General features: G+C 34.0%; 2 protein-coding genes across 4 annotated transcripts in view; one reads left to right on the forward strand and one right to left on the reverse strand.

The window, feature by feature from the left end:
* The window catches only part of LOC140439677 (probable Rho GTPase-activating protein CG5521), a 116918-nt gene extending 100318 nt beyond the window's left edge, over window positions 1-16600 (reverse strand). For all 3 annotated transcript variants that reach the window (XM_072529747.1, XM_072529748.1, XM_072529746.1), the window contains exons 1-2: window positions 16344-16600; window positions 15686-15796 (exon numbers count right to left, since the gene is read on the reverse strand). In XM_072529747.1, coding sequence (XP_072385848.1) covers window positions 15686-15796; window positions 16344-16449 — 217 coding nt within the window. In that variant the 5' untranslated portion in view covers window positions 16450-16600. The remainder of the gene's footprint in view (window positions 1-15685; window positions 15797-16343) is intronic.
* A 2913-nt stretch (window positions 16601-19513) lies between these two features.
* LOC140438715 (uncharacterized) lies at window positions 19514-19975 on the forward strand. The gene is made up of 2 exons (XM_072528361.1): window positions 19514-19598; window positions 19701-19975. Exons 1-2 carry the CDS (start codon window positions 19514-19516, stop codon window positions 19973-19975), a joined length of 360 nt encoding a protein of 119 aa, XP_072384462.1.
* Window positions 19976-25243: the final 5268 nt, after the last annotated feature.

Raw genomic sequence — 25243 nt, forward strand, 5'->3', positions numbered from 1 at the left:
ATTATTATTTTTTTTTATTTGTATAGACTCTAGAAGCTCTCTCTTTTTCCTGTTGGGTTCACTTTTTAGGATCTTGGTTTTCTCAAAATCAAATTTATGTTTTTTTTCGTTTTCATGTTTTGTGAGGGCGGTCGAGTTTTTTTTGTCATATTTGTGGGAACGTATCTTTTTAATAGAGGGGTTTTTGTTTTTAATCTTGTAAAATTCTTTTTCAAAAGATTATGCCCTTTATGAGCAACCATAATATTATGTTTGGACAGAAGATTTGCAATTTGTTCTGATAATCCTTTTATATAGGGAAGAGACATATAGTTTTTCTTTACCGTGTTGGTTTCATTGTTATTATTGTTATTGTAAAATTTATGCAGTCGCGATTTGAAAGTGTTGTCGATAAGGTGGTGTGGGTATGAATTAAGTGTTAGTGCTGTTTTTGCTTTTTTAATGGCCTGAGGTCTATTAATAGGATCGGATAATCTAATAGCTCTATCGGCGAGTCCGATAACTACTGATTTCTTTTGAGACAGGGGATGATGAGAGTTGAAATTCAGATATCTCGATGACCAGGTTTTTTTGGTGTACCATGAAGTAGTTATAGTGCTGTTTTCTCTATGTAAGGTCAGGTCCAGAAAATTAATTTGATGATTTTTTTCAATTTCTAATGTAAATTTTAGTTTTTGGTGAAAGTTATTGAATTCATTTAGTAAAATATCCATTTTATCCTCTGGTGCTGCGCTCAAGCAGCACGATAAACTAACGATAAACGATAAACTAACTTCAATAAACAACACATTAGATCTAAAATATATTTTACATGTAGTGACTTAGTGGGTATGTAATATGTTTTTAATATTATTTTAATTGTGACGTCTACTTGTTAGTAACAAATTTTTACATGCTTGGTAAGTCAAAAGTTTAACTTTTAAATCGTATTATGTCTGTCATAAAATGTTTTTTTAGTCAATATTACTTCTTGAAAAAGGCATGGATTTCCTGCCGAAACGTCGAAAAAATATATGAAAATGCCTTAGTATCAAATCAAATTTTTTTATGAACCTAAGCCCAAGAAAATCCACTAAAAAAATATAGTTCCGAGTCTAAAGTTTTTAATGAGATAGTGGTATCTGCTATGAGTAAATTCAAGGTTTGTTTTGTGAATACAGTAAAAACGTTACCAAATTTACGTGCAAGGTTTACAGAATTAAGAATAATGTGTTCTATATTTAAATTTAAAAAGTTTGGTATTAAATTTTCTGTTTTACATCTAAATAAAAAATTCTTCGATTTCTTTGATTTGTCCTCTTAGTCAATAATTTTTTGTAGAGTTTCATCTGTTGGACGGTTGTTTTTCCGAAGTTGGTTTCAATACCAAGGTAGAAAGGCACATTTTCACCCATGCCTAAATATATTGTTTGAGTTTAGTTCTTGAACCTTAATATATATTTTTTTAGTGGATTTTCTTGGGCTTAGGTTCATAAAAAAATTTGATTTGATACTAAGGCATTTTCATATATTTTTTCGACGTTTCGGCAGGAAATCCATGCCTTTTTCAAGAAGTAATATTGACTAAAAAAACATTTTATGACAGACATAATACGATTTAAAAGTTAAACTTTTGACTTACCAAGCATGTAAAAATTTGTTACTAACAAGTAGACGTCACAATTAAAATAATATTAAAAACATATTACATACCCACTAAGTCACTACATGTAAAATATATTTTAGATCTAATGTGTTGTTTATTGAAGTTAGTTTATCGTTTATCGTTAGTTTATCGTGCTGCTTGAGCGCAGCACCAGAGGATAAAATGGATATTTTACTAAATGAATTCAATAACTTTCACCAAAAACTAAAATTTACATTAGAAATTGAAAAAAATCATCAAATTAATTTTCTGGACCTGACCTTACATAGAGAAAACAGCACTATAACTACTTCATGGTACACCAAAAAAACCTGGTCATCGAGATATCTGAATTTCAACTCTCATCATCCCCTGTCTCAAAAGAAATCAGTAGTTATCGGACTCGCCGATAGAGCTATTAGATTATCCGATCCTATTAATAGACCTCAGGCCATTAAAAAAGCAAAAACAGCACTAACACTTAATTCATACCCACACCACCTTATCGACAACACTTTCAAATCGCGACTGCATAAATTTTACAATAACAATAATAACAATGAAACCAACACGGTAAAGAAAAACTATATGTCTCTTCCCTATATAAAAGGATTATCAGAACAAATTGCAAATCTTCTGTCCAAACATAATATTATGGTTGCTCATAAAGGGCACAATCTTTTGAAAAAGAATTTTACAAGATTAAAAACAAAAACCCATCTATTAAAAAGATCGCATGTTGTATATGAAATTCCCTGCTCGAATTGTGATGGAGTTTATATTGGACAAACCAGTCAGCTACTTAACTCAAGAATACGTTCCCACAAATATGACAAAAAAAACTCGACCGCCCTCACAAAACATGAAAACGAAAAAAAACATAAATTTGATTTTGAGAAAACCAAGATCCTAAAAAGTGAACCCAACAGGAAAAAGAGAGAGCTTCTAGAGTCTATACAAATAAAAAAAAAATAATAATGCAATAAATGATAAAAAAGATGTCAAAAATTTGAACAAAATATATTTTAACTTAATTTAAAAACACATAAAAAGACAATCTCAGAACGCCTATGATGTTAAAATAACTGGTTGTTTAAACGATAAACTAACTTCAATAAACAACACATTAGATCTAAAATATATTTTACATGTAGTGACTTAGTGGGTATGTCCTATGTTTTTAATATTATTTTAATTGTGACGTCTACTTGTTAGTAACAAATTTTTACATGCTTGGTAAGTCAAAAGTTTAACTTTTAAATCGTATTATGTCTGTCATAAAATGTTTTTTTAGTCAATATTACTTCTTGAAAAAGGCATGGATTTCCTGCCGAAACGTCGAAAAAATATATGAAAATGCCTTAGTATCAAATCAAATTTTTTTATGAACCTACGCCCAAGAAAATCCACTAAAAAAATATATATTAAGGTTCAAGAACTAAACTCAAACTATATATATATATATATATATATATATATATATATATATATATATATATATACACTTGAGTGCAAAACAATCGACTCAAGAGAGATATTTGAGATTACACCTTCTGTTTTAATGTAAGAAGTATGAAAATAACAAGATGTAATGTGCAAACAGTAACTTTATTATTAAACTTACAAAAACCGCTATTTCATTATTTGGAAGATGCATTATAAAAACAATATGCTATATGAACAGAGTTTCTCAAATATTCATCATTGGAACTATCCCAAGAAAGACGTAATGAACAGAGAAATCATCAATTACGAAATGAATTTTTTTATTTTTCAATATCTGATATTACCACCCCTATTCCTAATTACACTTTCCATTCGATTTCGCATGGATCGGATGACTTTTATAATAAATTCTTGAGGCATTGCTTCCCATTCATCATTAAGGGCAGCCCTCAATTCCATTATGCTCCTTGGTGCATGATTTCTGTTTCGAACCCTTCGTTTAAGCTCATCCCAAACATACTCTATTGGATTTATGTCCGGGCTCAACGCAGGCCAATTTATTGTAGGTATACCGATCTCAGTCAGATAGGTGGTGGTGACTCGTGCGGTATGACATCGTGCATTATCATGCAATAAAATAAAGGCATCATCAATAAATCCCACGTATAAAACCACATTTCCTCCAAAATATCTCTGATGTAACGATCCGCCGTTAAACCTTCACCAGGCACGAAAACCAACTCGGTTTTCCCATCCATGGAAATGCCTGCCCAAAATATACAAGAGCCGCCTCCATATGACACAATTTCTCGTATACAACAATGAGCAAATCGTTCTATACTTTGAATAGTATAGGACTTATAATCCTCTAAGCCCATTGCTATCAGATATTTTTATGGATTCTCTAGAAACAAAGATTTCAAAACATCCCGTATTCAAACAGTTTTTATATTGGTAGACGTAGACGATGTACTGGTATGTTTTACAGGAATAACAGGCAACTTGACTAATGTTTATCGTATATTAATTCACTCCATAGTCATATTGAATTTACAATAGAATCAGAACTAAATCAATCCAGACTTAAAAACAAACATAAGTTTTCCATATTTCATAAATATATCCATACTGACACGACTATACACGTTTCATCACAACATAACAGGTAGGTTTCGTCCTACACAACATAAATTGGCAGTCTACCATAGTATGTTACATAGATTAATAGAAATGCCGATGTCAAAAAACAATTTTGAGATAGAATTAAACATTATTAAGCAAATAGCAGTAAAAAATGGGTAAAACGAACAAACAATAAATAAAAGTTTAAATCATAAACTACATAAGAAAGCCCTGAAATTAGTATTTCCAGCACCAGAGAAAAAACCCAGTACCTTCTGCTCGATTACATATACAGGCAAGATATCAATAGTCAAATATAAAAAAGAAAGGAATAACACCAGCTTTTAGAACAAACAACAACTTATGCAAATATATTAAAAACAACAAGAGCCAAAAGAAAAAGCACTTAGACAGTGGTGTATACAAATTTAAATGTGGCGATAATAAAATACAGACATAATTCTGAATGACCAACTTAAGACAAACAGTTCTCCCTTCCTCAAGCTTTTCAGTTAAAGACTATAAAGTGTAAACACATACCAAAAATAGATCACTTGAGAAACGCACTCTGCCGAAACAGCTGTAGTGATAAGTATTTAAAATAAACTTTGTGGAAGTTTTGAAAACAAAAGTTTTCAGTGTTTTAATGTTATATAAAATGAATGTCCATCAAGTAATGGTTGAATCCATCACTTATTAATTATAACTTAAAAGTAAATAGTTGTTCATATCGAGTTTATTAACAAAATAAAACTGCATCAATTAAAACAATAAAACAAAGTTTTAAATATTTATTTCTGAAATGTTATAGTCGTTTATAGATTAGTATTTACAAATGGAAACTTTTTAATCGAAATGAATTAACATGCACTTCCATTATTCATGATTATTCTTCTTTTTTTTTCAATTTAAGACGTCTGCAACAGTAAGTTTATATTAACTATTAATAGTGAGGCGTAGGAATTTTTGGTGTTGTGTATTTCCAACAATGACTTGTATGTTCTCAAAATATAACCCAAGCACTTTGACATTAAATCCAAAAGCAAAATAAATCCCTCTCTACTAGAACCATTAGTCAACGTCCCGTCCCTTACTCAACCGAAACAGTTAAGGATATGACTTATCTTAATTCTGCCTTTCTTTACGCTTACTTCAGCTACTTAAACTTGTAAAAACAATCATTCTGGTCCTGACAATATTTCTTATATCTTTATCAAAAAGCTCTCCAACCTAAGCCTACTTAAAATACTAGAAATGTACAATTAAATTTGATCATCTAACAAATTTTCCAAACAATGGCAAACATCAATTGTAATACCCCTTAAAAAACCCAAATTAGCTCAAAGGCCTCACCCAATGCTACAGACCAACATCACTAACTTGATGATTAATAAAAGATCTCTATTGTTCATTGAAAAATATGAGATATTTGCCGGGGAACACTCAGGATTTTGACGAAACGGTTCAATCCAAGAGAATATAGTACTTCTAAAAAGTCATATATAGTAGACATTAAACAAAAGACAAGCAGTTGTAGCAGTTATATTTGATATTGAAGGTGCTTTGGATATTATTAGTAGGCAATATCTAGTAAACAAGCTTATTCTTCATAATATTAATGGTCACATATTTAATTTCTTATCTTTCCGATCATTCAGAGTGTCAATGGCATTTTATATTAACCCCAAACTCAAATCGATGGGGTACCGCAGGGATCGGTAAATCGGTACTGAGTCCAACGCTTTTTAATCTAGCTATAAGTGATTTATAAATATATATAGATATTCAGTCCTGTAAGAAGACCTAATAATTTAGTGCCATGGACATTCTATGAGACTATGCCTAGAAACTAGACTATGGCTGTCAAATATATATCTCTGCTTCTAAGACATACCTTAACCTTTTAAACTGGATTCACGACACGGCCCTTCCTCTTTATATACGCTCTTTTCGCTCTAGCCCAGTAGAAAATCTATATTGTGAACCTCGCATTTGGATAAGTTATACTCCGATTTGGAGTATATCCATTGTTTATATCGTTCACACAATAACCACCTAATAACAACCATAAAATCCCATTCCACTAATCTTAGCACAAATACGTAATGCAATTTCTCTTCCAGAAACACTACTTCTCCCTCTTCCCAAGTCTCTTCATTGGATCATAATCACTCCTAAATTTATCACCTCACTCACAATGTACGATAAAGATAAAAGTCCTAGAGAACTTATTACGAAAGCCTTTAAAGAAATTTTATCTACAAATGAATATGACCTAATAATATACACAGATGCTTCAAAAGATGATACATGAGTAGGCTACTCTGTTACAACATTACCAACAGTAATCAACTCATCCCTTATAGCTGCCCTTTAAAGCGTTCACATTGGCGAATTATTTAGTATACTAAATGCTCTTAAATGCATCTCTCCTCCAAATAAGCAGGTCGCTATATGCATAGATTCACTAGCCTCAAAATATATTCACCAATCATCCAATTGTCCTAAATATTCTAGACTCTTACGAGCTTATTACTTCACAAAACATAATAGTTACCATAATTTGAGTACCATTCCATATTGGTATAGAAGGGAATGCAATTCCATATCAGCAAAACTTGCCACTGCATCATCTGGCATTATAAATAACATCTAAATTTGCAAGGATTTAAAATTTTATATTAAAAGAAGAATCAGATCCATACGGCAACAGCACTGGGATACTAATAGATCAGCCTTAGATGACATAAAACGTTCTATAAACACCAATTCTACATTTGGTTCTATGTGCCTCTCAAATGAGATCTCATAGTAATAAGATTTCACATAGGTCATTCAAAACTAACCCATGGCTACCACCTGATGCCTTCTAGCAACCTTCCTTCCTGTCAAAGTTGTCAATCACACTGACAATCAAACACATACTCATGAATGTGTTTTCTCAAGAATTTCAAGATTTTCAAGAATTTTTATTCTTTCTACACTTAAATGTATTTTTTTTTTCAAAATATAAATATATTTTGAGATCTTTAAATCATTGTTCTAGAATTATTTACTTGTGCCATCTTAGGTTACTAGGGAATAATCCAATGCAGATTCCAGATTGGAAATAATTTTCAATGTAAAATGTTTAAAGGTAAGAACAGTGTTTTAAAAAAAAATAGTTTGTTTATGATAGTTAATAGACGTAATATATGATATCAATGTTAATGGCAACAAGTTAAACCACCTCGCTGATTTGGTGATGACATTGTGATTATAGCAAGCACATTCGAGAAATTATGATGGAGGAACTCGCAGACAGCTCCCAATACGACAGCCTAAAAATGAATATGACAAAAAAAAAACAATGATACACACAGAAGACCCCAGATATATAACTATAAATGGCAATGAGATAGAACAAGTCCACAAATATATTTACCTATGCCAAATTCTGACACTTTAAAAAATTTCCAAAGTGCCCAAAGAACCAAAGTGCAGAAATCACTGGAACTGCAAGAATGCCATGGGCAGGATTTGGAAAATTCAATTGGATACTTAAGAACCGCAAAATACTTCTTTAGGAGCAAAGTGTTCAATCAGTGCTTCCTTCCTATCATGACATATGGCTCTCAAAACTGGACCCTAACTAAGGCAAATATGAACAAACTAGTCACAACAGAAAGTGCAATGGCAAAAAAACAAAAGTCGAGGATATCACAAAAAAATTGCCAAACTCAAATGGAGCCTCACAGGACACACTGCTAGACAAAAAGACCAATTTTGGAACGGCACAGTACAACACTGGAGACCCTAAAAAGACAGAAGACCAAGAGGAAGACCATAGATGAGATAGGTAAAAAACATCAAGAAAATAACTGGAGTAGGTTGAAAGAGTGTTGCTCAGGATAGATACCGATGGACATAGGCCTCTCCCAACTACTTCCATCGCTATGGAAGGAGTTGGGAGAGGCCTATGTCCAAAATGGACGATAGAAGGCTAACAAGAAGAAATCCGAAACATAAGTAATTACCATCAATACATTGAAAATAAACTATCTCTTTATAGATACATTCACATCTTACCAAGTTGTTGAAATCTTTAAAACTCTTTAAGTTGCAACAGCAGTAAAGCAAGTGTAGAGACCAAATAGTAAATTGTTGTAAACATTTAGAAAATAGTAGTTTTTAGTGTATTATTTATAAAATTATTTAGAATAGTAAATATTATTGTAATATTTTTAACCTAGTAATCTATTTCCCAATAATCAAGCTTATTTAAAATATGTATAATAATATCAAAAGATAATTTAAAACATAAAACTTAGCCCTTTGCAGATGCCAGTCCCGATTTTAGACTGTCCTATAGATCTGTCATGCATAGCATGCTGAACATCGTGCATGTTATACTGACATACTGAACTTGATAGAGATGACTAGTGGTTTTTCAACTATTTTACATTAAGTGTCACAATATTTATTTATTTATAGCAACTTAATAAAAAATTAAAATAATAAACAATCTGATTGAATATTTTTCCCAAAATATAACTCAAATAATGTGTTATTAAATAGTGTATTGGCATAAAACGCAACAGTTTTCTGTAAAAATTTTTGCAATAATTTTTTTTAATGTCTTTTTTGGTACCTAGAATTATAAGGACATCGATCATATAGTTCCAAAGTTGCCGACTCTATGGGCATTCTAAATTGAACAAGACCTCAGACGTGAAATGTTGAGGAACTCACCCAACATAAACAGAAACACTCAAGCAAAATACACTCTGTATGAAGGAGAGCACACTACAAACTATAAAGGCTGTGGAGTCTCTAAAAGGATTGGCTGAATGCAAGAAATAATCGTCAACGCGGAAATCAATAAATCATTAATAATTTGATGTCACACCAAACTTCCAACCCAGTTCAGACATCACAGTGTTAGAATCAATAGCGATAGTACCGTCCACAAAATGTAACTAAATCTTACGCAGAAACAACAAGAACTGAAAGTCAAGTAACAGATGTAGGATCCCAACTGAACTCATTCTTAACTGAATTTAAAGTAATCATTAGACAACTAATGAATCAAATCAGCATAATTCTTACCATGCTAAAAACATTAATAAATAAAATTTATTAGATCTGTTCCAATTGCTGAGTGGAATGCAATTGGTTTAGCAAAGCATTAAAGGAGAGGTAATCCAATTCCTATAAGAGAACAAAAAAACATATCCTACTTGTATCCGAAAGACACCTTACAAAAATAAGTGCGCTTAAAATACCCGCAGTATACAGTTTATCCCACCAGCCATCTAGAAGGAACAGCTCATGAAAAATCAGAAACAATTATATAACATACCATGAAATCCTGGAATATAAAATACATACGATACAAGCAACAATACTTAGTATCAGTATCATCCTTGGAACTTTGATAATGCAGTAATTTACAGTCCTCCTAGACACAGACCCACAACTGAAGAATACAAAGAGCTATTCAACAAACTAAGTATCAAGTTCACCATTGAGGTTGACTGGAATGCTAAACATACCAATTGGAGCCCACAACTCATCACACCAAGGGCAGAAATCTGCTAGACACCATCAATAGTAAGAACTGTACATACTTATAGATCAGCCAACCAACATACTGGCCAACTGACTGAAATAGACAGCCAGATCTACTATACCTCTTTGTGATAAAAGGAATAGCAGCTAACTACATGGACATAGAAGCAAATTGGGATCTATTAACTGACCACACACCAATCATACCATCTCTCAGGGCTCATAATAATTAAATGACCCAAGTTGACGTCTCCTAAAACTAATTGGTGTAAATTCAACTATGAGCTTGAAACAGATCTGAATCTTTAAATTGAATTAAAAGATAAAGATGACATACATAAAGCTATAAACTACATCACCTGCCAAATGTAGCCATGTAGAGCTATATCACCAGCAACTCTAAAACAAGAAAACACAAACAACACTCCGACCCATATCAGATAGAACAAGAAGTAGATGATAAAAAAGTCGAAATTTGAATGACAAAGCCAAATACAACACACTAACAAGACAGTTACGATCAGGCCTACATAATGCATGCAATTCTAAATTTGAACACCATAATGTTAGTGATGCAAATGTTATGTTGCCATAAGGCAACATAACATTTAAAAAGACCTATAAAACACAACTCACCAATTAAGAAAAATGATGGTACATGGAAAAGGATAGACCAAAAAAAGCATCAACATTTGCAGAATACTTATCTGGCATTTTTAAAGAACACCTACCAATAAAACCTTTCTTCTCATCAGAAGAAGAAACAAGAAATAAAAATCCAACAGCCACTAGAAGGCATCTGGATTTGACCTCATAATAAAATTGATACTGAAAAATCTATCAAGAAAATCAATGATGATATTAATTACAATATACAGTAGTGTCCTCATACTAACATATTTCCAAATTACACGGAAATGCAAAAATAATTATGATTCACAAAATGGGCAAAGATTAACAAGAAACATTGTCATATTGACTAATCAGCCTGTTACCTACAATGTCCAAAATATTAGGAAGACTACTGCTTGATTAATTAAAGAAGGATATTAACCTAGATGCAAAACTACGCAGCAGTTTGGATTTTACAACACAACAGACCCATAGAATAACAACAAAAATCCTCACTGGATAAAAAAATACTGCACAGCTGCCTTGTTAAAATAGAACAGGTATTTGATAGAGTATGACAATTTACTCTTATAAAAACTTAAAAGCATCTTTCTAACTCCTTGCTTCCTCATTATAAAATCATATATTACATATCATTACAAGTAAAATATAACACAGTGACTTCCATATACTCTCATTTAATCAGGGGCACCGCAGGGTACCCAGCTAGGTACTCTCCTTTACCTGATATTTACTGCAGACATCCTAACCAAGAATACAATAAAAATCTTAACATTTGCTGATGACACCACTATAATTACTATCAACGAGGACCCTATCACAGCATACACAAATCTACAAAACCACCTTAACCATCTAGAAATATGACTCAACAGTATGACTGTCCACCAATAGCAATAAATGGCACACAGATATCAGTTAGGACTCAAGTTAAATATTTAGGATTACCTCTCGACAAGAGATTGACATGGAAACCTCACATCCAATCCAATAAAATCCAGATTAACATTAAAATAAGACAAATAAGCTGGCTTGTAGGTTGAAAATCAAAATAAACCCTAGAAAATAAGCTGCTCCTGTACAAATGTATAATAATAATACTGATTTGGAGCTATGGTATTCAGTTTGGGGTTACTCAAAGCCATCAAACGTTAAGATAATACAAAGAGTTCAATCAAAAATATTAAGAATTATGTTCAATGCTCTCTGGTTTGTAAGCAACAACTACCTACATGATGACTTAGCTATACCTTTGGTAAAGAAAGAAATCTGAAGAATATCAAGAAATTACCTTAAGAGACTGAGAGATCACTCAAATAAAAAAGCAAAACGCTCCAACTGGATTCACTAGATGACTAAATAAACTATGACCAATATAAACATTGATAAATTATCTGTGTAAACCAATGTAAAGTGTATAAAAGAAGAGTTGTCAGAGAACAGCTTCCCTCTCATGTGTAAACATTTGAACCACTTTCTTATTGTTTAAAATGAAGCAGATTTTAAATTAAATTGTAATAAAAATAAAAGTACCAAGAAAAAGAAACTTTTTGATTTAAAAAAATAAATATATTTATTTCTACAATGTTTTTGTCAAAGGCTATATATAGCTGGTGTTATGTGGGACAAGTCAACAACCACAAAGGGGTAAGTTTCTTAGTTGACATATGAAATAGACTCATATGTCTGAGAATTTTTTTATTAAGTCTGGGATTGTAGGGATAGTTTTATCAGTTATTAAAACAATATTTTTTATATTTATGAAGAATTATGATGTCAACTACTGATAATATTAATAAATATATTAATAATTTAAATTTCATGGATGGCAAATATATGTAAAACAATCTACAGTGGAACCTCGATTATCCGCCAGGGCACCGGACCGAGGGTATGACGGATAATCGAAAAGACGGTTAACAGAACATTAAAAAAAATCATAGTATAACTCTCAAATTTTATTTGTATCTTTTATTTGACAATATAAGTGGGATTTATGTTAGTACAGTCGACTCAATTTGATTTAAAATATTCCGAAATCTTTGTTTTATTGTTACTTCACATTTTGCAACGGATGGATTTCTTAATCGACGTAAAATCATCAAATCTACCTTATATGCTTCTTCTTGCCGAGAATACCACTCGATGAATTCTTGTATGTGCGATACAGCTTTTCTAGCTTCTTTACGCAAATCTTTGTGAGTTGCAATAGCATCATCAACATCGCCACCGTCAAAGTCTGTGTCAGATTCTATGTTTCGTCCGCCTCTATTGCCATTTCAACGATTTCATCCTCTGTCAGCAATCGATAGCCATTTGCGTCCTCATCAGAAATTAACCATTCGTTTATGTCATCTTTAAGCAACGAAAACAAAACAGTTGATCCAGCCATAACTTCATTTGTTACCGCATCACGCTCGGCTGTCACGGGAGCATTTTCATCTTGAGTTGATTCAGGCTATAATTTATTCCACGCTCTTTTCAGCGTTACTCTCGAAACATCAGCCCAAGAATCCACAGCATTGTCGACTGCATGTTTTAAATTGTATGCTTTCCAGTATTCTGACAAAGAATATTCCTCTTCCATAACTAGGTTTTGAATACATTTTTTTCTGTATCTTTTTTTGAATGTTTTAATGACCAATTGATCCATTGGCTGTATCAATGATGTTGTATTCGCAGGAAGAAAAGAGCACGTGATATTTCCATCGTCACTTCGCAGCATACCGGCTTCAGACGGTATATAGACTGCTGGTTATATAGACAATATAACTTATGTATGAACGCTGACGGTTAACAGAGGTGACGGTTAATAGAGAGACGGATAATCGAGGTTCCACTGTATTAATATATCTTCTAAACTTCTAAATAAATTGAATTTATGAACACTTGCAATAAATTAGTTTATTGAATCAAAACACAAAATGAATATTAATAAAACTAAAAATTAAAGAGTGACTGGTAATAATATTTTTTCAACCTCACATCCCAATCACCATGAAAATATCAAATTTAAGATAACTTGTTTAAGAGTAAGAAACATTAAGCCTATCTTTAAATAAGAATATACATCAACATATCAATAATTTGCTGAATTTTCTGATCATTAAAAAACACAAACAGTAAACTTTTTATTGTTTATATTGTTATAATGTAAGTAACAAATACAGTAGAACACTTTAAGAGTGGAAGGTTGGATCCCCTCTCTGTTTACACCCACTGGTTTGAACAGACTGGTCTGTACAAAGTGTTATTTGGGGAGCCGTTCCTTTTTTAGAGTGCAGGTGTGTTTGCTGAAGTTGAATTACTTTGAATAGTGATTTAGCATTTCATTGGTAGAGTGTAAAGTCTTGTTTACTGTAATTTAATTATTTTGAATCGTCCATAGGATAATTTGGTAAATATTGTGTACAATAACAACACTGATTTGGCTGAATTAAATTAAAAAATTAAATGCTGAAACACAGCAAGTATGTTTAAATGTGTACAAAAATCTACATAAGAAATTCGGCTTCTATGAAAAACTGTTGGCAAATGCAACTTCTGATTTAACAGAAATTCTACTTTCAACTGTATATGGAAATATAGACGAAGCAGAAAATGAATTAAGTGTATAAGTATTTTAAGGGACTCTGACAAATTATAAGTGTAGTAAGTTCAATATTCCTTTCCACAGAACAACCTATGGTATTCAAAACCCATTGGATAGATACATGGGACTATTAAATGTTCTCGATTTTGATATTTTCAATATAACTTTAACTCAGTTAAAAAGATCTCTTGCTTTGTGATAAGTATATTGGTATTGTTGAATTTTGTTCTTGTCATATTTTGTTTGTTTTTTCTAGTATGTAAGATTTTTAGTCTCATTTTTTAAACTTTTTGATATTGATTTTATTATATTAATTTGTCTTATATTTTTTATTAAGTAAGTAATTTTAAGTTTTGAATCCTAAGTGTGACATTGTATATTGTAAGTTAAACAGTTAATGGGGTTATCCTATGTATTAAATAAATAAAAAAAGTGTAATAATGAAAAGATTCTCATTTTAAAAAGTTGTTATATTTTTAGACTTTTTTTGTTTTACATTTTTTTAATAAATAAAAAATAGTGGGGTCATGCTTGCATTTTTGAACTGTATACTTATGTTAATATTACATTTAACTCTGTTTTTATAAAGTTCCTTTAGTAACAATAAATATAATAACAAAAATAATTACAAAAGCTATTCTACATTACTTATCAATGCAAGCTTGTGGTAAGAGGGACAGTCCCTGTAAAATGTCAGGTGCTGCATTATATCTTAAAACAGAACTATCAAAACTTCCAAATCTTAGTGCTCTACTATATATGGCTACTATATCTGGGAACAGATGTGGTAATATATTTTAATTTATTTTTGAATATATTTCTTAGTGGACTTTTTCAATTAAATTGGTAAATATGTTTTCACAAACTGCGATCTATATACATCTCTTATATCTTAGCTTGGTGATTACAAATTTTGTGGGCAATATACAATGAAAGGGTAACATTGGGGAAAACAATATCATAGAGAAATTGCAAATAAAGGATAAATCTCATAATTACTGTACTGACATAGATATGATTAGGAAGTCAGGCCTAAGAGTAGACTCAGAAAAACCAGGCAACATAGTTTCAGCTTTATAATTTTCTCCAAATATATACCAAATAATAGAAGGCTTTTCTATGTCAATAATTAAGATACAGAAGTTATGACACACAATATACACATACATTCAAAAAAGAGTATGTAAAATGCATCATCAACTCTAAAATATTTCACATGTCAGTCAAGGGACACCTAAATAAAATGAGTCTGTTTCATGGAAACTTAAACTGTAGATCTGTGGCATAGATACTGAAAAAGTTAACCATATTTTGAACCAATACTAGGCACTAGATCACAGAGGGTAAAACATATGATACTGCTGTAAGGGGTTTTAGAATTCTGGAATGGGTATCATGAATAAATGAAAGATATATTATAAACCAATTGGCTGCATTTTATAAAAGATGCCTCCCAGAAGAAAAATATTTCACTTCTAATGATATTTAGCAACCCACAGAACAGATAGTTTTGTCACCACATTGCAAATTTACAGTTAGATGGCAACTATCTCATTAGAAATAGTGTACTTCAATAATCCTTTGTTAATATGCAGTGCATTGTATTGATATCTTTATGCATAAAGCCGAATAGACACGTATCAATAAACTTTAGCCACTCCCTTTGTTACCAACATATTTACAAATAAAAAATGATTTATCAAAATTTAATAATTTACCTCTTTGTCGTAAGTTAGTTTCAGTCTGAACAAAGCTCTCATAAAGAATGTTATAAATGTGACTAAAATTTGCTTCAAAAAATCCTTTGGCTTCTGAGGTGTCAACATTTTCTGAAAATTAAATTTTACTAATCAAAATATGGTTAAAAATAAATGAACATACAATTAGCACCAGTTAAAAACTGTGATGAAAAGAAGTGAAATATTTGAGAGACAATTAGCAGAAGTATGATAACAAATGAATACAGGCAATAGAGCAAAAGTAGTCAAAATAATGCTATATGTAGGAACCACCTTGGGACATACAAATATCACATAACATATATCACAAAAATTTTATATATAGCTAATATTATTTATGAAAAATCCCAATATTGTGCCTTAAAACAAACTATCAGCAAAGTAAATATATGGAGTAGGTATCTTAAACGACTGAATAGAAAGGAACACAATGAAAAGACTGACACAAAATAGACAAGTACTAATTCCATGAACCAATAGTAATAAAGGACACTAGAAGGAAGAAAAGGAATAGGACACATGAAAAAAGATAGTTAGAAAACACAAATGAAGACTAAACTTATGACAAAACAATGAGATGCTTATTGAAATAGGAAGAAGACAACAGATTCACATAAAGTGTTAAATGACAATTTACCTAGAATAATTTTTAGATGTTTGATTCTCGTAGCAACATCTTTTTTGGGGTCTTGAAGTTTGGATGTAGACTTTTTAATATCAACAAGATTTCGCTTTGCAAACATTTCAAGCGCTAGTATTATTACATCATGCTATGTAACTTATTTTGGCTTGTTTTTATCTTCACAATGTATGTAGGGTAATTCTTTTTGTTTTTCTTTTACATTTTTTCAGAAAATTTTGCATTGACGTAAACATTTAAAACATCAAGTGTCAATCAATTCCATTTATACTGTCACTGTCAATTTCTTCTGTTTGCGTTGTTTTAATACCATATTTATCTAGCCATAAGTGAAATAAAAAAAAAAAATGAAAAATGGTAAACTAAAGGCCACAGAATAATTTCGTATTCTGTGCTTAGACCAAAAAGTAAGATGAGGGGTCAGTAGCGTACGAATTAAAAATGATATTATCTTAGTTTACATTATGTATCAGTGTCATTATGTGACAGAATCAGATAAATGTCTAAAATGTCCTGTCTAAAAGAACTTCATAGCTGAGAACAACAAGGCAAGAGGTGCTGTAGCGTGAAGGGGAGAGCAAATTAGACATTAAAATTCAACTCGATGATAACTGATAACTTTAAGGGACTGATAGTAGTACATCACAAGCTCACGATCAGAGGGAAAGAAGTCGGGGCGGACCTGGTTATTGTGTTTGAACCAAATAAGAAAATAGCGACCAAAAGTGGTTGGTTTTTGGACAAAAGACAAGATGTGATCATCTTCGTAAGACGTAAAGAACTGGGGATAAGGGCATGACAAAGGAAAAAGGGATTCCTCATTTTAGACCTTGTATCTTCGTATTGGTGGCGACGTTCCAGTTACTTAGCAGGAGACCTCAATGTAAAGTCAATACTTTAGAGCACTGGCAAAAGATAAAAGGGGAGACACATGGGTTGAAGTAGTTATGAATAACGGAAAGTCGTATTAAATAACGGAAAGCCAACATTCGAAAGAGGAGAGAACCAAACGCACATCGACGTAACGATGGCAACGATCTCGTTTAAAAGAAAAGTAGAAGAATGGAATATATTAGAAGGGGAAATCTTTATATATCATAAAAATATATCTGGATAAATATATATAAAGCTGGATATAACAAAAATTAAGGAGCTAGCCGATAGATGTTGCCCAAGGGGAAGAAGAATGAGCAGCTCTGGTAAACAGATAACATAGAAGTTATAAGAAGAAATTACAACGAATTAAGAAGAACAGTCACCGACAGGAAAAAGAACCGACTAGTAGAAGAGAAGGCCGAAATACTAAAAGCCTTTAAGAAAGAACTAACCAGAGAAATAAACAGGGAAAAGAGAAGGTGCTGGAAAGAACTATGCGAAAGCCTGGAAAATAATACCTGGGGGACGCATATAAGATTACAGCAAGAGAACTTAAAGGAAACACTTTCATTAACATAGAGGACAGCTGAAGGAGAGAACTAGCGGAAGCACTGTTCCCGCAAAGAGCGGAGGAAACTTTCCAAATAATACCCACAGAGGCACCAACAAATGGCTTCACAATGGAAGAGATAATGGAAGCAGGAAAGCCACTAAAGACTGAAGACTGAATGAGTAAAAAAAAATAATGGACAGCTTTCTTAGAAGACAGAAATTTCCCACGGTATGGAAAGCGGTAAACCTGATCTTTATCCCTAAACCTAGGAAAGAAATGAAAGAACAGAATGCTTTCAAGCCAATATGCTTGCTAAATATACTAGGCAAGGTATTCCAAATCCCCGTAAAGTTAAGGCTCGAAAAATAAGTAGAAGAAAAGGGAGGTATGTCGGACCGCCAGTATGGGTTCAGAAAAGACAGATCTGAAATATACGCCATAAACAGCTTAGTAAGGGAGAAATAAGCATGCAGGGGTAAGTAAATGGTAACACTCTTCCTGGATATCAAGAATGCATTCAACAACGCGAGCTATGAGGAAATCATCAGAATATTAGAAGAAATGGAAATATCCCCATCCCTGCAGAACTTGGTGAGAAATTATTAATATAACTAAAGATCACACAATACTAGTGCTAGTGCTATCTGCGGGAGTGCCACAGTACTAGTCATACTAGTAAAGCACTTCGACAATAGGGCCATAAAGGATATGGCAAACATAGTCCTTAAACTAGTTAGGATGTGGCTAGAGGAGAGAGAACTGAAGCTAGATACACAGAAGATGAAGGCCATAATCTTTAAGGGTCCAAAAGCGAGAGAGCATATCTTCTTCACTTTGGCAGGAGAAAGCATCCTACTTTTCAAGAAAGTAAAATATCTAAGCGTAATACTGGGCACCAAATAGAGCTTCGCTGAACACATAATATATGCTGCAAAAAAAGCCGATCGACCCTAATGTAGCATCACAAAAAGTACAAAATCACTTAGATCAATTACAAAACTGGCTTAAGCGATGGAAGATCAGTGTTAATGCTAGCAAATCAGTACAAATTACTGTTACAACAAGAAAATCTACATATTCACACGTTTATATTAATAATACTCCCATTCCTATAAAACCAGTTGTCAAATACTTGGGATTGCAGCTGGATGAAAAACTTACATGGACAACGCACATTAAACCTAAACGGAAACAACTAGATCTTAAACTAAAAAATACGAACTGGCTATTTAACAAGGTCTCAGTTATCTCTTGAAATTAAATTGCTTCTGTATAAAGTTATACTATACCAGTTTGGGCATATAGAATAGAACTATGGGGCTGTAGTAAACCTTCAAATACGAAGGTACTTCAAGCATTCCAATCCAAAATACTCCGTATGATAAGTAAAGCTCCATGGTATGTATCTAACCGAACACTTCACAATGATCTGGACATCCCATTACTTAAGGATATAATAAACAAATACTTAATAAAATATAAAAATCCCACCACTAATCACAACAACGAACTGATAAATAATTTATTCACCCAACCAATTGCCGAAAGAAGATTGAAGAGGGTATGGCCAGAAGACCTACCGCAATAATACTTAGAGAACCGTCACTGGACGGTATTTAACTCACGTTAATTTACTTACAGACTATTTACTTATTACTCTGTGTATATAGTAGATTGTAAACATGCAATGTAACAATAAAAAAAAGCCGATCAAAGAACAGCAGCGATAACAAAGATTATGCCAAATATAGACGCTCCGGGGACAAATAGAAGGAGAATTCTCATTGAAGTAAATACTATATACAGCACTAGTATGGCAGCAGGTAATGTATAAACAAAATATAGAAGAATACTAAATAAATCTCAGAGAAAGGCCCTGTTGAGAGTCTGTGCTTATAAGACGACGTCGACAGTTTCCTTTTAAGTGATAGCAGAGGTACCACCAATTCAGCTACTAGTGAGAGAAGTAGCAATTACGTACGGCGTGAGTGAAAACGACAAAGCAGACGAGAGAGCAGTGACCAACGCGAAATGGCAAGAAGAGTGGGAAAACGAACATAGGGTTGAATGGACAAGAATAGTCATACCGGACGTGCGGGACTGGGTAGGACACGTTAATAGGGAGGCCAACCACTTCTTCACACAGTTCCTTACAGGGCACGGCTCTTTTAGAGCCCACCTGGTGACGATAGGGAAGTAAGAAGACGGCAACTTTCAATTTTTTTTTGGGAGGTGGGAATATTCAAAAGACCTCTGGGAAAGTGTCCCAGGTGTGTTGGATTCGGACGACTACGCCTTACCGTAGTTGACCGCCTACCAACTAAACTCACCCCCTCTTTCTCCAACCGACGGGCCTGGGACCGCTCTTAGCGAGCATTACCTTCTGACCCGTCAGCTTTACTCATAACTCCCATCTGTCGCTCTCCGTCTGCGCTCCGTGATTGCCATAGCAACCCAGTCGCGCCACCCCACCCACGTCTGCACCGGACTTGGTTTGTAAGGTAACCATCCTTGTGCAGAGCGATAGGCAGGAAGGAGCGACCGCGCCGTTATTTCAACCATCTTTTACTTAACGAGAAAGATCAGACAACAGGTACAAGCAACTACAGACATTCATATTCCCCCGGGGGTGGTACATTCATTTCTCCATCCACACCAGCCCATTACTTAGTAATAGGCTGCTCCAAAAGGAGACACACACCGTACACTAGATACAAGTAGAGACAAAACAAAACAAAACAACACGTATGTAAATTGATTTCTGTAATGTAGTCAAGTTTTTTGAGAATTCATTTTTTCAAGATTTCGGCGTCGGTAGTGGAAGCTGAATAGTGGCTCACCCCACTGACGCCCACAGATACGACACATTAAAATAAACAGTTCACCTTTGTTGCCGTCTCCCCTCTTTCTCTTCCTTGTGTTTTATGGTTTCTGTCACAAAACTAATGATTAAGTCAAAGATTCTTTTGTTTTCAATTGCTTTATTCATTAGTTCATGTGGCTCGCCTAGAGGTGATCCCAGGCCCAGCTGCAGCAAGGTTCGCCCCACATTGTATGCAGGGCATACGAATACCACATGATGCGCGTCATCCACCACTCCACACTCGGGACACAGATCGTCCTCGGTCTTCTTTATTCTATATGTATAAGACCGGAAAAATCCATGTCCCGTCATAAATTGTCTCTCAAGGGCTCTCGTCCAGACTTCCTTGTCTGTTTCCCTTGACCATTGGTCCTGCCAGATCTCCAAACTCCTTTTTTTTCTTGTGTTCCTGAACCCAAAGCTCCATTGCCCCTTTGGTGCATCCGAACCCTTTCATTAGCCAGGATATGAACCGGTACGGCAATGGTTGATACGGTCCTGTACGCGCTGCATACCCTGACCAATGGTTTCCTCTGCGTCCTAAGAAGCATGTCTTTTTGTTTTGCTTTGTTGATGATCTCATGCCACACTGGGGCCCCATATATTAAGATGGACACGATTGACTGTAGGATAACTGATCTTTTGTGTGAACCGGGGCCTCCTATATTCGGCATTATCTTATTAAGGGTCGAGGTCCTCTCTTCCGCATTCCGACATGCTTCTTGTATGTGGTGTCTGAATGCCATTTTGTCGTCTAGTATGATTCCCAAGTACTTTACGGTCTTCTGGGGTCTTAGGTCTGAGCCTCTGAACCTAAAATTTACGTTTTTTCTATCCCGTGGTCCCCTCAAGATGATAACTTCCGTCTTTTCTACTGCAAGTTTTAGGTCATTTCTCTGTATCCATCTCGCAGTTTTTTCTATTGTTTCATTTACTTTGTTTATGATACCCCAATTCATATCTTCTATAAGTAGGGCTAGGTCGTCTGCATATGCAATAGCCCTTACTCCTTGTGTTTTGTTTACTTCTAGTACCCCGTTGTATAAAATATTCCATAGTGTGGGTCTCAGGACTGACCCTTGGGGTAGTCCAGCAGTCATTTTCATCTTATTTTTCTTCGATATGCATACGCTTCTTTGCGATAAGTAGTCCCTTATTGGACACATATTCCGGGGTCCCAAGTTCGACAATCTTGTCTACGATGAGACCCCAGTTCGCTGAATTAAAGGCGTTTTTAATGTCCAATAAAACAAGTAACACCCATTTATTTTTGCTTGTTTTCACCGCGTTTCTTATCCAGATCGCGGCGTCGACTGCTGATCGACCTTTTCTGAATCCATATTGTTGGTTGGAAGGTCGAAGGTAGGAGAGGAGCCGGCCGCAAACAATTATCCTGGTTAAGGAATATTAAAGAATGGACAGGAATACACAATACAGGCGAGCTGTGTCACGCCGCCAAGAACAGAATTCTAGTAATGAGATAGTCGCCTACGCACTTTGGTGTATGGCATGTTAAGAAGAAGAAGATTGTTGGTTGGATAGAGCTCTCTTATCTACCAACACGCCTTCCAGCCTCTTCTTGACAAGATTCTCATAAAACTTGCCAAGGCAGTCCAGAAGGCACATTGGCCTATACGAGAATGCTGAATGGGGGGATTTCCCAGGCTTTAGGAGCAAAATCAAATTTGCTTCCTTTAGTTCCCTGGGAAACTCTTGCTTCCGCAGTAGATCGTTATATATTTTTCTGGTCAAACCTGATTTCTCTGTTGTTGCTATCTTCAGTGCCCCCGGTGGCAGTCCATCGGGGCCGGGAGCTTTCCCCGTCTTGATTTCTTGACCAGCGGTCTTTATTTCTTCTTTTTGAATTCCTCCGCCACCGCAGGGGAGACCTTCAAGAAGGTTTGTTCCTCCGTGGTGAGAAAGAGGAGCTCCGCCGTTTCTGCCGCTGGTCCTCGTCTAAATTGTATGGAGCAATCATCTTTAGTGACTTCATTATTATTTTATATGCGTCCCCCCATATGTCGTTTTCTAAAGCATTTATTAGGGTCTGTCACCTTTCTTTTTTTTCTTTTTTTATTGTTTTATCGAGTTTCTTTTTTACTGTTTGGTATACTTCTTTGAGCTCGTAGGCGCCCTGGCTTCTCGTAAAATTCCTGCGAGCTCGGAGACACTCCTCCCGTAGGCCTTCAATCTCATCCGTCTACCAGTAGGGGGTTCTTTCTTTGTTCCTTTTCTTTACGGTGGCCAACTCAACAGCGTTCTCTAGTGCCTTTCTGAGTTAGTCAAGGTCAGATATTTCCTCTTCATTTATTTTTCTGACCTCCGATAGGTACACGTGCTTATTAAATATTTTTCCAGTATATCCTATCGGCCGTCTTATGCTCCGCCCCTTTACATTAATTTCATATGTGATGTATCGGTGGTAGGTGAATAATTGATTGTCGCGGACGTCCCAGTTTTGTATTCGTCTGGATAGCCTTTCACTTGCAAAAGTTACGTCAATGTGTGTTTGGCTGGCCCCTCTTATAAAAGTTGGTTTATTATTATTGAGTACCTGGAGGCCAGCCTGGACTATCCATTAGTTCCATATCTCCCCTTTTTCGTCATTTGCGGGAGAGCCCCATCGTCGAGATTTAGCATTTGTGTCCCCGGCGATCATAATTTGTTTTTCCCTAATGGCGGTGTTCATTATTTCGTCTACTATATTCTTATATTCTCTAATCCTAATATTTGGAGATATATAGCATGAAAGTACGCTAAAATCCCTCATTTTTATGAGTATGTGATTCCCACCTCTGACAATACCACGCACTCCAAGATCTTTGTTTCGGAACAACACCGTCACATTTTTATTGGTGTCTTGCACTCAGCCACCGTCCGATGTAAAATTTTTGTTCGGGTCCGGGACAATGAGCAGGTCTGTTTCCAACATCCAGGCTTTTGCATGGACAAGATCGTGAGCTCTTTTCGCTCTGCCCACGTTCACCTGCAATATCCTTATACCAGGTTGATCTTTGAGGTCCATTTTAAGTTCAGTTCCCTAGAGATTCGACCTTACATTTCGATCCTAAATTAGCTAAAATAAATAAATAAATATGAATAAATAAATAAATAAATAAACGTAAAGATAAAAAGGTGATTGTATAATTAATATGGACGGCACATGAAAGGTTAAAAGGATAAAATATATGTACAGTAAAGATAAAAACACCTAGGTAAAATTGGGACATACAACATGAAGAATAAATAAAAACAAGACATGTGAGACATTTAAACTTATGCAACATACATCGAAACGATGGTTGAAAGATAAAGGGCAAGAGTTTGTGCACTTTGGTGAGCTGTAGAGGGGCCCACCAATTATACCTGGATATCTGTCTAATATTATGTATTTGTATGTCTATATTTACTACACTTGCCCTTTCTTCTCCCCTCCATATACCAGGGCTCTATAGGGTGGACATTTTTATATTAACTTTTTTATATCTATAAATTAAGTTAAGGTAATTGAAAATTACCTTAAAGTTAATAGATTAATACGCTAAAGTATTTAAACAAAAGTGATACAGTAGGCGGTACAGTAGACTAGCAGAAGCTTCATACTGTTTTATGTATTTTTAAATTTTAAATAATATTTTTAAAATTGAAAAAAAATGTACTTATTATTTTTTTTGATTCAATACAAAAAGTTTAACTCAAAATAACAAATTATGACCAGTTTTGATAATTTTTTCAATAAAATAATCAATATTCAAAGACTCCTTACATTTTAGACTTCCGTTTATTTGAATCACCTATAGATTCACCACTTGTGTTTTCAGCACTATCATTACTGTTTTTATCTTTCACAGGTGATAAATATTGTTCATTCCACATGTATGTATAAACATATATACGGAAATGTGCTAAAAACATGGGAAAAAAACAATAAAAAAAGGTTTTCTTTTTAAATGAACTTGCCAAAAGTTAAATTAAGAAGTTTGCCAAAAACTAACAACATAACCTAAAAATTCTTTGAAGGTTTAAAAATTATAAAGCTTTTTGTAGAATTATAATTCATGTAGTAGTTTTTTAGAAAGTGCAAACAATCACTAGGTCATTAAGGCATTTTTTTAATAAAAAATTGCAATTAACTCGAAAAGGAAGCATTTTCGTAAAAATTAGCAAGAAAGAAAAAGCGATTCGGTAAAATTGTTTTTTTTGCCGAATCTTTAATTTTTCTGTATTGTTTCATTCTATTCATTAAATCCTATCACGTGACATATCGCACGATCCTGTAAGTCCTGTATGTTAATTCGTTTAGGCACTATAAGCTTAAGGTCTTTTTGAAAATTACCTTCGGACAACCCTTTATTATTTACTTCTGGAATAATCTTTTTTCCAACGACCAGTCATACGTCATAATCCAACTACTTCCACCTTCCACCACAGAAAGAGCCCAAAATGCACAGAATGGACCTTAGATTTTGGTGGAGGCGACCCTGTTAATTCTTATGTCGCATCCGCCAAATCGTAGTTTTTGCGGCGTAGGCACATAGCTTGATTACTTATGTACATTTGTACATCTCAGGTAGTGAGGTTTCGGAAGGTATCAACAATTTGGCG

The sequence above is a fragment of the Diabrotica undecimpunctata genome, chromosome 4 (assembly GCF_040954645.1).
Source record: "Diabrotica undecimpunctata isolate CICGRU chromosome 4, icDiaUnde3, whole genome shotgun sequence".
Lineage (NCBI taxonomy): Eukaryota > Metazoa > Arthropoda > Insecta > Coleoptera > Chrysomelidae > Diabrotica > Diabrotica undecimpunctata.

What these genes read in the sequence shown, in the direction of transcription:
- LOC140438715 (XM_072528361.1), top strand. Translation starts at nt 19,514, where the DNA reads ATGCCAAATATAGACGCTCCGGGGACAAATAGAAGGAGAATTCTCATT. An exon ending in CAGCACTAGTATGGCAGCAG is followed by an intron (nt 19,599 to 19,700) that starts GTAATGTATAAA and finishes TTTCCTTTTAAG; the next exon opens with TGATAGCAGAGGTACCACCA.